We start from the raw sequence: 14,965 nt of genomic DNA, 5'->3' as shown, positions 1-14,965 counted from the left end.
ATCTATCTTATGTATCTTGTCCGTTGGTCTATCATAAAATAGTAATGGTCCTTGCAGTAGAAAGTATAAACTAGCATGAACATATTGCAAATTAATTGTCATGAATGATCACCCATAAATTGAAAATTGCTAAAGGGAACAACAACAACAATAAATTGGCAGTAGCTTTTCCATACAGTGTACACTTAGTAAAACAGCTCTGGTATAATGCCCTGGTTCTGATCACTAACAACTGCTCATGTTGGTCTCGCGTTACTCTACAAACATCTAAAATATTTGGGATTACATAGTTATTTTGAAGAGGCGAGAGACACAAAGGACCTGTATGGATTTTGGCAGTGAACAAGAGTCCCATTATATGGCTCGTTCGGTTTAGCCAGACAGTAGCCCGGCCAGGTGTTTTCACCGTCGTGCACAAAGACTTACCTGTGCTCAATTCTTTAGTAATTAAATATTGTGGAAGCCTCTCCATAAAAGATGGAGAACAGTAAAATTACGTCCCAGGAAAGCTTTCTGAGAATGTAGTAAGCTTTCAAGGAACTAGTTATCAGTTTCCGTTCCATTCATGTTCAAAACGACTGAAAGAACAGCCTCAAAACAAACAAGGGGAAATTGGATGAAATGCAGTGTTGCAGTATCAGGAAAACGATATACTCTTGGCTGTAACATTGATTTAGGAAGCAGCCAAAGGTTTAATTCTTGTATACTCTGACATTTTTTCACTTTGGTTTTGGCTACGCCTACCTGCATTTTTTCAAGACTTTTTGCAAGCGTATGAGATTGGAATACAGGTCCGTCCTTAAGTTACAATGATTCATTTAGTGACTGTTACAATGGCCCGGGGTGTGTGTGTGTGAAAATGACAACTTTTCACACTTAACAACCATTACAGCATGCCCCTGGTTACATGATCAAAATTCAAATGCTTGGCAACTGACTCAGATTTATGACGGTTGCAGTGTCCTGGGGCCATGCCATCAACCTTTTGCAACTTTCTGACCAGCAAAATCAATGGGGAAGGCAGATTCACTGAACAACCATGTAACTAAATTAACAACTGCAGTGGTTCACTTAACAACTGCGGCAAGAAAGGTGGTAAAATGGGACAAAACTCACTTAACAAATGTCTGACAGCAACAGAAATTCGGGGCTCAATTGTGTCCGTAAGTCGAGGATTACCTATATCTGCTTTCCTGCTCTTGTGGTCTATCCCTTAGTTTAATGTTATAATGCTACTTTTAAGATCCGAACTAGTGTTTCCCAGCCTTGGGAACGTTAAGTTAGGTGGACTTCAGCTCCCAGAGTTCCCCAGCCGGCGTGAGGAATTCTGGGAATTGAAGTCCACCCAGTTTAAATTACCAAAGCTGAGGGACAATGATCTGGATCACTGGTCTAGGATTTCATCTCACTCCCAATGCTGTTTAATATGAGGGGTCCTTGATGCTCTCCGAGCTCGCTTGTTTTCTTGCAGACGTTTCATTACCCAACTAGGTAACATCACCAGTGCTACCGGTAGTAAGGAGTGAGGTTTGAGGTTCTATGAGGAAAAAAGAGAAAAGTGCGGGAAAGAAAAGGGGGAAAAAAATAATAATAAAAGGCATTGACTTCCGATTCCCTTCAGTGCGGTAGAATAAGGCATTAACATGAAACCTCAACTTTTTACTTTGACATAATAGTGTAAACTAGCCATTTCTATAACAACAAATCTATCTCGTTGGTAAAACCCAAAATCAAAGTTTCGTTTTTTTTTCCACCTCAAGCACAAAATCCAGAAGCGGGTTTCCAAGTAAAAATAAAAAATTTCTTTGATCAAAGCTGTCAATTGAGCCATCTCTGCTAAGTCCATCAATTTTTTTGCAACTATTGTGGGGATCGAGGTAACCTTCCATTTCTGTGCGTAGAATAGTCTTGGCTGCTGTCAACATATATAAAATCAAAGTTCCTCAATTCCCCCTCCTTCTTTTTCCATTAAACCCAACAGAAAACTCTCGTTTTCTCTTTATATTCACTTTAAGAATTTTCTGTATTTCAGGTATGAATCTTAATCCACCAATATTTTATTTTATTTTGCTTTATTACATGTCCACCATAAATGATTTTTAAAAATCCCTTCTTTTACATTTACAACGTTCATTTCAAATGGCTTTATGCGTGCTTGACAACTTGTCTGGAGTTGAATACCCACGATGCATCATCTTGTAGAATTTTTCTTTTCAGTTATAATTTAACGTAAATTTTAAACCTTTCCTCCACACGTTGTTCAAGCATTGATTCAAATTTCCTTTTCCACTGACTCCTGCAACGCTTTTTACTTGTTCATTTTTTTCAGATTTAAATTCAATAGCATTTTTAATAGACTTCGGCAACAATGCGTTCTGCAGGAGAGGCTCTCTTAAGCATGCATCCATGTACGCACAGCCACACACTCTCAAACACACACGCACACACACACAAACACACTTTGTCTCAAAAGCAACTTTCTCTGGTGGAAATCGATATTACGGGGGTCAATATTATAGCCTACAGGGAGATAAGAAGATTTAACTCTATCTAGTCTTCAAGCAGAAACAAGCTCTTTGGAATTAGATATTGCTCTCCCTCTATCTCTTTTATTTGTATTCCTGCCACACATTTATTTTTGCCTTTTTATCACTACCCTCAAAGGTTTTCCAAACTCGATTGCAGAAAAGACATTGCAGAAAAGACGATTTCAGCAGACTTCAGAGGGGTCAACGCCTGGAATGCTCTACACGACTCCAACTCGGTTGTTACATCCTCAAACCTTCACAGCTTCAACCTTAAACTGCCTAGCGTGGACCTCACCCCATTCCTAAGAGGTCTACTAAAGGGGGGCGTGCATAAGCGCACCAGCGTGCCGACATGTCCCCCATTTCCTTGTCTTCATTTCCTTCCTTCATGCCCATGTTCACACGGATACCTGTTATCTTGCACATGCTTGACAAACTAATCAGTAGAAATACAAAAGGCAATTGGACATTTTGGGGTGCTCCCGGGCCCCCTTTAAAACCGTTTTGCGTGTCATCCAAGAAGTTACTCCAGTGGTTGGATGGAAAGGGAAACGTTTTCAAAGGGGGGGAAAAAAAACGAGTTGCCTTTTTTTGGGGCAGGGGAAGGGGGCAAATTGCCTTTTTTTGGGGGGGGGAGCAAATTGTGACTTGGATGATTGAGAATCTTCACACACACACACACACACACACACACACACACACACACACACACACACACACACACACATATTAAATTAGGGTTCAGAACCCAAAGTGGAAAAGGGAAAGGGGGGGGGCTCTTTGGATCTTGGAGAAGACCCTACTTAAAACTGGAAAAAAAGGATACGTGCGCTGTGCCCCCTCCCCACTTTTCCGAGTTTTAAGTAGCAAAGAGCCCCTTCCTCATATTTGGGTACTGGATCCTTGGGGGGGGGAGAAGAGGGTCATTCAGCCAACTTTCCAAGGGGTGGGAAAGAGGGGGGGCTGCTTCCCAAGGGGGAGGGGCGAACCCCAATTCTCAGTTATGGGTCCCCCAGGTTCCCCCCCCCACCCCCCACCCCCAGCCCACCGTAAACCGGGCAGCGAAGTTCAGGGCCGGGCGGGCGAGAAGGAGGCGGTGGCGGCTCTGTTTGCCTGTAAATAAAGGCGAAGCATCCGAGGCGGGGATGGCGGTATAAAAGCGGCTGCCACGGGGGTCACCCCGCCTGGCCGACAGCTGGGACTCCGGGCGCAGGAGGAGGGCGAGGTAAGGAGCCGCCGAGGGGAAACGCCGAGGGGTCCCCGGGTGGGGAAGGGTCGCCTGAGGAGGAGGAGGAGGAGAAGCCGGGCGCGCGTCAGACCTCGGACAGCGCTCGAGGGGAGAGCCGGGAACCCCCAATTCGGGCGCGGGGTCCGGGGCTTGGCTGAGAGGGAGGGATGGGAGGGGAGGGGACGCGGCTGAGCAAACTAGAGGTGGGGAGGGGGCTTGGGTGTCCGGGAAAGTAATGTGGCGCAATTATGGGAGTGAGTAGTGAGGGGGATCTGGGATGCGTCTCCTCCACTTGCGCGCCCAGAGAGGGAAATAGTTGCCCCGGTTGCCCCTCAGCCCCCCTCGCTCTCCTAGCCCCCCGTTTTGCCTCTTAGCGACGCAGCCGCCTCAGCTCCTAGCTCCCCCCACACGTCTCCCCTCAGCGCTCCCATCCTCCCCTCAGGAACCCTCAGGGGAACCTGCCCTCTTTTGCCTCTCAGCCCCCTTCATCCCCTTCCCACTTTGCCCCTCATGGCCCCTCATTCTCCAGCCCCCTTCTTCAGCAACCCTCAGCCTTCCTATCTGGCCCTCATTCCATCTCGGGACTCTTGGGGGGGGGGCTGCCCCAACCCTCTTGGCCCCTCAGGGCCCCTGAAGTCCCCTCGCCCTCCAGGCCTTTTTTCCTCTCAGCCTCCCTCAGCTTCCAAGACCACTCACCCCAAAGCCCTCCTATAGCCCTCAGAACCCCTCACGGGCCTTCAGCACCCCTTGTCCCGGGCAGTTTTGTTTCTCAGCCCTCTTCATCCCCAGTCCCCACACCCTCCAGCCCTTTTTTTCCTCTCAGTCCCCCTCAGCTCCCCAGACCGCTCAGCCCCACCTATAGCCCTCATAACCCCTCACCCCTCAGAACTCCTCACCCCTCAGAACTCCTCACCCCTCAGAACTCCTCACCCCTCAAGGCTCTTCAGGGCCCCTTGCCCCAGCCCCCTTCATCCCCAACCCCCTTCGCCCCTCAGGGCCCCTGAAGTCCCCTCTCACTCCAGCCCTTTTTTCCTCTCAGCCTCCCTCAGCTTCCAAGACCGCTCACCCTAAAACCCTCCTATAACCCTCAGAACCCCTCACCCTTCAGCGCCCCTTGCCCCAGCCCCTTTGCCTGTCAGCCCCCTTCATCCCCAACCCCCTCCATCCCTCAGGGCCCCCTCACCCTCCAGCTCTTTCTTCCTCTCAGCCCCCCCTCACCTCCCCAGACCGCTCAGCCCACCTATAGCCCTCAGAACCCCTCACCCCTCAGAACTCCTCTCCCCTCAAGGCCCTTCAGGGCCCCTTGCCACAGCCTCCTTCATCCCCAACCCACTTCACCCCTCAGGGCCCCGCATTCTCCAGCCCCCTTTTGCCTCTCAGGACCCCCTCAGTCCTCCTATGCCCCTCATCCCCCTCTCGGGACTCTTCAGGGCCCCTTGTCATAGCCCCTTTACCCGCTTGATCCCCAACCCCCTTCGCCCCTCAGGGCCCCTGAAGTCCCCTCTCCCTCCAGCCCTTTTTTCCTCTCAGCCCCCTCAGCTTCCCAGACCACTCATCCCAAAACCCTCCTATACCCCTCAGAACCCCTCACCCCACAAGGCCCTTCAGCGCCCCTTGCCCCAGCCCCTTTGCCTCTCAGCCCCCTTCATCCCCAACCCCCCCATCCCTCAGGGCCCCCTCGCCCTCCAGCTCTTTTTTCCTCTCAGCCCCCCTCACCTCCCCAGACTGCTCATCAAAGCCCTCCTAAACCCCTCAGAACCCCTCGCCCCCCAGAACTCGTCACTCCTCAAGGCCCTTTGGGGCCCCTTGCCCCAGGCAATTTTGCTTCTCGGCCCTCTTCACCCCAAGTCCCCTTCACCCCTCACGGCCCCACTTTTTTCCCATCAGCCCCCCCCATAGCCTCCCTCTCCCCCAGCCCCCTGTCCCTCAGCTCTTCTATGCCTCCCATCCTCCCTCAGCCCTCCTTGCCCCTCAGCCTCTTTCAACCACCACCCCAGCTCCTTTCAGACCCCCTCAACCCTCAGGTCCCCTTGACTCGCCCCCCCTCCAGCCCCTCTTGCCTCTCAGCATCCTTCTCCCCCCCCCCAAGACTCCTGCTCCTCAGCACCCTCTCCCTCCATCTCACCCCCTTTCTTAAGGAAACCTGACATTTCCTCAACCCCTCCAAGAGAAAGCAAAGCGCTTGGTTGGGAACGCCAGCTTCTGGTCAGCACTTTTGCCCTCGCTCGGATGGCAAAGAGCCTCAGGCCAGACAGAGGAGGAGAAGGAGGAGGAGGAGAGGGGCCCCCGATAGGCCGTGGGCAGGAGCTGTCCTGGCCCAAGGGCTGCAAAAGTCCCACGCTTGGTTCAGGGTGCACATTGTCCTTGGATGGATGGATGGATGGATGGCTGCCTGTGTCTTCTGAGTCTGCTTTGGGAAGCACTGGTTTTCTCCTTCCCTGTCTTTGCAGCAGGCGAGGGAAAGGCCATGGCAGCCAGAGGCAGGGCCGAGGGGGGCCTCCCGGATCGTTACCTGGTGAGCCGGCCCATCTACAACGAACCCAGCTTCCAGGAGGAGAACGAGAAGAAGCTGGTGGTGCCCAAAACGCTCCGCGAGCGAGTCCGGAAATCCTGCAGGTAACTAACAGGGTTCGGCTGGCCAAGATGGGGAAGGGTTGACCCAGGAGCTGTGGGAGCCGAGGGCGCATCTCATTCGGTTATTTTGGCAACTGGCTGTAACTTGTCTTCGGCAGCTGTTCGAAGAAAAAAGCCTTGCAGGCCACCAAGACGTTCCTCCCTATCTTGGAATGGCTGCCCAAATATAGGGTGAAGGAATGGCTCCTCAATGATGTGATTTCGGGCATCAGCACAGGACTTGTGGCTACTTTACAAGGTAAGAGGCAGGCAAAGGAATTGAAGAGATCGGAGGTGGAAATACCTAAGCTGAACTATATTGGGCTATTCGAGCCCTCTCTCTCTCTCTCTCATTTCATCTTTCTTTCTTTCTTTCATTCATTCTCTCTCTCTCTCTCTCTTCCTCCCTCTCTTGCTCTCCCTTTCTTTCTCTCTCTCTCTGCTCTCTCTTTTGCTCTCTATCTTTCTTTCTATTTCTCTCGCGCACTCCATCTCTCTTTCTCTCTCTCTCTCTTTCTTTCTTTCTCTCTCTTTCTCTCTACATCTGTCTTTCTCCCTTTGCTTTCTTTCTTTCACCCTTTTTCCCCATCTCTCTTTTTCTCGGTCTTTCTCTGTCTCTCTTTCTCTGTCTCTCTTTCTTTGCTCTCCCTTTTTCTCTCTCTTTCTCTCTCCCTTTGCTTTCTTTTTTCCCCCCTTTCTCTCTATCTTTCTTTTTTCTCAATCTTTCTCTGTCTCTTTCTTTCTTTCTCTTTCTCTCTTTCTCTCCTTCTCTTGCTTTCTCTTTCTTTCTACATCTCTCTTTCTCCCTTTGCTTTCTTTCTTTCATCCTCTTTCTCCATCTCTCTTTTTCTCGGTCTTTCTCTGTCTCTCTTTCTCTGTCTCTCTTTCTTTGCTCTCTCTTTTTCTCTCTCTTTCTCTCTCCCTTTGCTTTCTTTTTCCCCCCTCTCTCTATCTTTCTTTTTCTCAATCTTTCTCTGTCTCTTTCTTTCTCTTTCTCTCTTTCTCTCCTTCTCTTGCTTTCTCTTTCTTTCTCTCTACATCTCTCTTTCTCCCTTTGCTTTCTTTCTTTCATCCTCTTTCTCCATCTCTCTTTTTCTCGGTCTTTCTCTGTCTCTCTTTCTCTGTCTCTCTTTCTTTGCTCTCTCTTTTTCTCTCTCTTTCTCTCTCCCTTTGCTTTCTTTTCCCCCCCTCTCTCTCTATCTTTCTTTTTCTCAATCTTTCTCTGTCTCTTTCTTTCTTTCTCTTTCTCTCTTTCTCTCCTTCTCTTGCTTTCTCTTTCTTTCTCTCTACATCTCTCTTTCTCCCTTTGCTTTCTTTCTTTCACCCTCTTTCTCCATCTCTCTTTTTGTATTTGTATTTGGGACCAGACCATCATTAAGCACAGAGGTTGTTAATTAAATTGTCCTGTGACTGAATTTTTACAACATTGCTTCCCATTGGTCATTAAACAAATCTAGCTTCTACCATTCACTTTGATAGTTGGAAATCCCCGGGAAGGTTAAAAAAAAATGAGGACCACGAGACCCCTATAATGCTGAAACGGTCATAAATGCATGCCAAATTGGGATAATATGACTGCGGAGACATAAGTCATAAGTGGTCATAAGTGCGAGACCCAGTCAACTTTTTTCCAGCGCTGTCATAACTTTGAAGAGTTGTAAGAAAAGGACTACCTGTATAGATTACATTTGTTTATTAAAGAACAGGGTATTTATATGAATGTAGTAACCGATAACCTGCCATTCCCCGGGTATTTATTTACTGAGGGAAAATATCCGGACCAAACGTAATTTATAATGTTGGATTTTCCCTCTTACCAGAGAGAGCCCCCTTGTGGAGTACCGTGAAGCCGTTACCACGGCAACTCCACTTTCGCCGCACAGTAGAAATCCATTTTATGGCAGTACAGTAGAAGTCATTTTAAGGCACAACAGGCTGTATCTTAACAGGATGCACACCCTAAGGGGTGTTAGGGGTGTCTTACCCCCCACAGCATTGTATAGATTGTAATTGACTTTAAAATACTTCAGAATAAGATTTAACATTTTTACAAAATTCTACCCTACCCAGGTTTGGCGTACGCGTTACTAGTTGCCGTTCCAATTGGTTATGGACTCTATTCTGCATTTTTCCCCATCTTGACGTATTTCTTCTTAGGAACATCAAGACACATCTCTGTTGGTAACTGATTTTTGTTTTAAATTTTAATACCAGACATTTTTTTTTTAGAAGGCTATTTGTTATTTGATTGCACAATGGTTTTGGTGCATTCAGCTTGCTTTAATAGACTTTTATGCGTGGTGTGTTTGGGCCGTATTTAAATTCTCCATTCTGTTCCATGTTTTTCCACATATAATAGCTGGGAATAACCTCCACATATGAGATGGGCCTCATCAGGGGTGGGTTTCTCGCCCCGTTCCAACCGGTTCGGTTGGAACGGGGCCGGCGGCGTCCTCGTGCACGCGCGCGGTGCACGCATGCGTACTAGTGTCTGCGTGATGCTCCAGCTGCTCCTGGAGGATCGTGCAGGCGCTGTATGCGTCCTGCGCATGCGTAGAAGCGCAGAACTCATCAAAACCGGGTAAGGACCGCGGGCGGGCGGGCGTGCCCTTCGCCGTTCCCGGAAGTTACTTACTTCCGGGTTCACCGACCAACCGGTTTGCAGGGACCGCCGCGAACCGGTTGAACCCCACCCCTGGGCCTCATATACTTTTACTATTGGCAGAACGCAGCTATTATTAGCAGACGTTACTTAGATCAAATGCAGTATGTTTTGTGGTTAAATGCCATAAGCAGCACAATAATAACAAGGAATCTCCAGCCTTAGACTAAAAGCTTTAATACTTGTTCGAGTCTCCACCTCAGCTCCGTTCCACCACGCATGCACTTGTACCTCCTGCCAGCCAGCCAGGGTCTCTTTCGTGCATGCGTGGGGCGCATGTGGGAGACATGGGGGGTGGGGATGCAGTACATCCCCCCGTGGCCCATTTTTGTTCCCAGAAGGCTGCAGGGTGGGCCCTCGTGGCCCGGTTTGCTCTCAGGAGGCCTACCAGGCCCAAAATGACATATATATACTTCCTTCCAACAGGACCTTTCCCTGTAGTCAGTTTAATGGTGGGCTCCGTAGTACTGAGCATGGCCCCAGATGAAAAATTCCTCCTGGCGAACAGTAACGTGACGGGAATGAATGGGACGGCTGGGATAGACATCGCTTCCAGAGATGCCCAACGGGTGCTCATTTCCAGCACTGTCACCTTCCTGGTTGGCATCATCCAGGTAATAAAATCGGGAGAAGCCATTCTCAAAATATTGCTGCTTCTTTAACTGGGAAAAATGTTCTCTTTTGTCTTTAAAGTTTCAGTTTCTGCATAACCTATCTATAGTTTTGGATAACTGGTGTTCTATACTGCATTGGTAAGACCCCCCCCACCCAGTCAGCCACGCCCACAGAGTCGGCCAGCCCCGTAAGTGGTGTCAAGCTGGCCACCCCCACCCAATCAGCCAAGCCCACAAAGTCAGCCATGCCCACCCCACCAAGGTCAACCACAGTTCTGGACGGTATCCAGTTCTGGTCGCCACAATACAAAAAAATATGTTGAGACCCAGGGGTGGTAGTCGCCTTCTTTCCCTACCGGTTCACTAACTTGCACATGCCCCATCCACACATGCGCTCGGCCTTCCAGAGGTGTCAAACTCAAGGCTCATGGGCCAGATCCAGATGTGGTTGGATCTAGCCCGTGGGGCCATCCTGGAAAATGTAAGGGGCTGGTCCACGTCGCTTAAGTCCTATCCGCGTTGCTTTGGCTCGGTCTACCCAATGCAAAGAGGAAACATGCTAACAGTTTTAGGAGTGGTGTCAAGCTGGCCACCCCCACCCAGTCAGCCACGCCCACAGAGTTGGCCATGCCCTATGAATGGCATCAAGCTAGCCATCCCCATCCAGTCAGCCACGCCCACAGAGTTGGCCATGCCCTATGAATGGCGTCAAGCTGGCCACCCCCACCCAGTCAGCCACGCCCACAGAGTCAGCCATGCCCCATGAGTGGCGTCAAGCTGGCCACCCCCACCCAATCAGCCACGCCTACAAAGTCGGCCATGCCCACCCAGCCCCCCAAGGTCAACCACAGCTCTGATGCGGCCCACAATGCAATTGACTTTGACATCCTTGTTTTAATCTAGCCTAATGAACAGAAGGATTAGCAGTGACATAACAGTCTTGTGGTATAGTGAGTCAACATTATTGAGGACTAGGGGCATGACATGATCGCTTGAAGGGCTATCACAGGGAAGAGGAGGTCCGTTTATTCTCCAAAATACCTTAGAGGAGGTAAAGAAGTAACAGAGGAAAGATTATGAAAGAAAGCTTCCTTTTTTATCACCATCTCCTTGATTTTTTCTTAAAGTGAGTCCTCTTCAGGTACTTCCAGCTGTCTCCTACTTATGGGAGACAATTCTATGAACATCTGAAAACAGGCTGGAAGGGAGATTTTGCATTTTTGAAGCCTAGAAACGGGGAATAATTTAAATATTGAGTGGAATCAAGCGGTAAAGCCTCTTTTGATTACAGTTTATCATTTGGTCGGCAGATCTCAGTTGACAAGAGGTTCCACAGTGGGGGGGAATTTCTCCTGATCCCTTATCAACGAAGGGGAAAGAACAAGGAAATGGTGGGCGGGATATAAAAGTGATGTGAATGCTTTCTATAAAAAGGGGAAATCCTGATTACTTTAAAAGACAATAGCGCTAAGCCTGGAGAATTCTTCAGTGGCTCTTGTGGATTCCCACAAAAATCGGTTGCATCCCTTTCTTGAGCAACGTATTCAATACAATTGTCCCTGTTCAGCGCCACGAAGTTTTAGATTCAGCTGCTATTCATCCAGTGTCATCCCAAAGCTGCTTTTATTTTCCAGGAGGCAACTGGACTTCCTTGTTTTTTTCCTTGAAGATGTTTCGCTTCTCATCCAAGAAGCTTCTTCAGCTCTGACTGGATGGTGGGGAATGGAAGGATTTATACTCCTTGAAAACAGTGACGTGCGGTGAGGTTTATGGCTGGTGAGGCACTGACACAGTGGTGGGTTTCACTTTTTTTTTTAGACTTGTGGACATCCACGGTGACTCTGGCAGCAACTAGCTCAGCCTGACCTCAGCTTTTGCCTTTTTCCTTTTACATTTTCCTTTTCTTTTCATGATGACAGTGGTGAGGCTCTGCCTCCCCTGACTGCACATCCCTGCTTGCAAACAACTGGTCATCTTTCTCCAGTCCTTTCAGCAATTCCAAGAAGTCTCCACACCCATTTGCACCACTCAGGTGACCCTGAGGACATAGATAAATCTCCAAGTGGCTTCAATGATCCACTAAAAGGATGCAAATGACCAGCTGTCTGCAAGGAATATAAATCCTTCCAGTCCCCACCATCCAGTCAGAGCTGAAGAAGCTTCTTGGCTGAGGAGCGAAACGTCTTCAAGGAAAAATAAAAATAAAAATCCAGTTGGCTCTTGAAAAAAGCACCATTGGGGCAACCTGGATGATTGAGAATCTCTCTCCAGGGATGAGGTTTGGTTATAGGTATGAGTAGCAAATCCTTCTCTGAATTATAGGTCACCTAATTCCCTACTTTTTAATAATCAAACCATTGCATCTAAATCATTATAAAACTCTTGGACTCTACGTTTGAAATGCTGCATCCATTTCTGGCCCTCAAGATTACAAAAAGGATTCAGATTCAGATTTAGTTTATTTGTATGCCGCCCTTCTCCGGGAGGGACTCAGGGCGGCGAACAACTCCGAAGGGGAAAAAGGGGACACAGACCACAATACACATAAATAAAATACACAAGAGTCATACAGCCATACAAGTCGAGAGGGGAGGGGAACTCATCAACCCCAGGCCTGCCAGCACACCCAGGTTTTGACGGCTTTCCGGAAGGCCTGGAGAGAGGTGAGGGTCCGAATCTCCGCAGGGAGTTCATTCCAAAGGGCCAGAGCTGCCACAGAGAAGGCCCTCCGCCCCGGGTGGTAGCCAGATGGCATTGGCTGGTGGACGGAACCCGGAGGAGGCCGACCCTGTGCGATCTAACAGGTCTATGGGAGGTCATTGGCAGCAGGCGGTCTCTCAAGGATGCTGAGACCCTAAAAAGAGTGCTGATGTTATTGCACGAAGCTAAAATTCCCTTGAAGTGCTGGTATTTCGTAAAATTCCTGGACGGGGTGTTAAATGCCCGGTTGACAGTGGGTATCCCTGTTACATGCTTCATTGCATAATTCCGATGGTCAGGTCACAGTATTTCATGATTATTTTCTAGTTCTTTTTTCTTCAACTCTAACATCTCCTGGTACCGGGATGTCAATAAATTGTACATTTCAGTTTTCGACAACCGTGATATCTGGCGGTGTTGTGCTCCAAATGACGATCCGTCTGTATTCGAAAGTCCCACAAGATCTTCACCTTCTCGTTATCGATAACTTTTTTCCCCCACTTTATGTTCCCATGACTTTATGGATACAGGTAAATCGTATTTTTTACATAACGACCAGTGGATTAATTTAGCAACTCGGTCGCGTCTAGCTTTGTAATCATTTTGTGCAATTTTGCTGCATTCACACATTAAATCTGAATCAGTTTTGACTTTGTTGTTGCAAAGTCGCCAGTTTGGATTGTCGGTGGATTTTTGTATCTTTGCTTTCATGGCCTTCGTTTGTAAGTGCTTGTTCTTGAGCAATAGCAATAGCAATAGCAGTTAGACTTATATACCGCTTCATAGGGCTTTCAGCCCTCTCTAAGCGGTTTACAGAGTCAGCATATCACCCCCAACAACAATCCGGGTCCTCATTTTACCCACCTCGGAAGGATGGAAGGCTGAGTCAACCTTGAGCCGGTGGGATTTGAACAGCCGAACTGCTGAACTGCAGTCAGCTGAAGTAGCCTGCAGTGCTGCATTTAACCACTGCGCCACCTGCAGCCAGTATTAAACCTTCCGTTTCTTTATTGGTTGTTGTTGTTGTTATTTATTATGCTTAGAAAATTGTGTTCTCTCCCCCTACCCCCCCCCCCCCCCCCACAGCTAGTGTTTGGAGTTCTTCGAATTGGTTTTATTGTAAGATATCTTGCTGATCCACTGGTTGGGGGATTCACAACAGCAGCTGCGTTTCAAGTATTTGTTTCACAACTAAAAATTGTGCTGAACGTTTCAACCAAGAACTACAACGGAGTCCTTTCCATAATCTACGTAAGCCTTTCTTACTAAACTGAACTTCAGTGCATGGCTTTTGGTCCCTTTGTATTTCCCTGCTTGTCAGTCTTCTGGTCCTCAGTGTGTTTGACCTAAAACAAAATGGATAAATGTCAATTCTCTGTCATCCAGCTCACAGTGGGTGCTTTTTCAAAAGGCAGCTGGACTGTTAGGAGAAGGAGGAGGGCAGGAGGGGGAAGGAGGAAGAAGAAACTGGAGGAAGAGAAGCAAAAGGAGAAAGGAGAAAGAGGATGGAGGAGGAAGAGGAGGAGGAGGAGGACGGGAGAGGAAGAAGTAAAGGAGAAGGAAGGGCAGGAGGGGGAGGGGGAGGGGGAGGAAGGAGAAATTGGAGGAGGAGCAGAAGGAGAAAGAGGATGGAGGAGGAGGAAGGAAGAAGGAGAGGGAGAAGGAAAGAAGGAGAAGGAAAAGGAGGAGGGTGCAGGAGAGGGAGGAGAAATTGGAGGAGGAGCAGAAGGAGAAAGAGGATGGAGGAGGAGGAAGGAAGAAGGAGAGGGAGAAGGAAAGAAGGAGAAGGAAAAGGAGGAGGGTGCAGGAGAGGGAGGAGAAATTGGAGGAGGAGCAGAAGGAGAAAGAGGATGGAGGAGGAGGAGGAGGAAGGAAGAGGGAGAGGGAGAGGAAAATGGAAAGGAGGAGGAGAAGAAGAAGGAGGAGGAGGAGGAGGAGAAGGAGAAGAAGTTGTTTCTCTCCTCATGCAAGGATGGAGATGGAGGAGGAGGAAGGAAGAGGGAGAGGGAGAGGTAAATGGAAAGGAGGAGGAGGAGGAGGAGGAGGAGGAGGAGGAGAAGAGAAGAAGAAGAAGAAGAAGAAGAAGAAGAAGAAGAAGAAGAAGAAGAAGAAGAAGAAGAAGAAGAAGAAGAAGAAGAAGAAGAAGAAGAAGAAGAAGAAAGAAGAAGTTTCTCTCCTCATGCAAGGATGGAGCTTCTTGGATGAGAAGAGAAATTTCTTCTTCTTCATCAAGGATAAACAGTCCCGTTGCCTTTTGAAAATGCAACTTTGAGGAAATAGAAGGGATAGTTGATGTCTACACTTATCAACATGGTGGGGTAGAAGGTTACATTGGATGAAGAAGACCATACAGTCTGGGGGGAGTCAAGTTACACCTATACGTTGGACTAGGATTACCAATAAAAGTTAGCCAGCATTCTCTACCCACTGAGCCTCCAGGGTCTCCATTAAGCTGATCTGTAGTTCTCCTTCCCATTAAGGCTTTCTGTAAATACCTTATGCCATCGCAGGCAGCCCCCATCTTACGACCACAATTGATGCTGTTAAGTGAATTTTGCCCCATTTTACGACCTTTCTTGCCAAAATTGTTAAGTGAACCACTGCAGGTCAACAGCCATAA

The 14,965-nt window shown here is 48.3% G+C and overlaps 1 protein-coding gene across 1 annotated transcript in view; it reads left to right on the top strand.

Annotated features, from left to right (window-relative positions):
- The first annotated feature begins 6,223 nt into the window (after positions 1-6,223).
- Positions 6,224-14,965, top strand: part of SLC26A4 (solute carrier family 26 member 4) — a 32,615-nt gene continuing 23,873 nt past the window's right edge. Inside the window, exons 1-5 of the mRNA XM_087722574.1 lie at positions 6,224-6,372; positions 6,489-6,628; positions 8,440-8,550; positions 9,458-9,645; positions 13,432-13,596. Coding sequence (XP_087578700.1) covers positions 6,224-6,372; positions 6,489-6,628; positions 8,440-8,550; positions 9,458-9,645; positions 13,432-13,596 — 753 coding nt within the window. The remainder of the gene's footprint in view (positions 6,373-6,488; positions 6,629-8,439; positions 8,551-9,457; positions 9,646-13,431; positions 13,597-14,965) is intronic.

Source organism: Thamnophis sirtalis, unplaced genomic scaffold (assembly GCF_051295495.1).
Source record: "Thamnophis sirtalis isolate CommonGarterSnake01/CBP01778 unplaced genomic scaffold, rThaSir2_p1.2 scaffold_9, whole genome shotgun sequence".
Classification (NCBI taxonomy): domain Eukaryota; kingdom Metazoa; phylum Chordata; class Lepidosauria; order Squamata; family Natricidae; genus Thamnophis; species Thamnophis sirtalis.
This window is presented reverse-complemented; position numbering and strand designations above follow the sequence as displayed.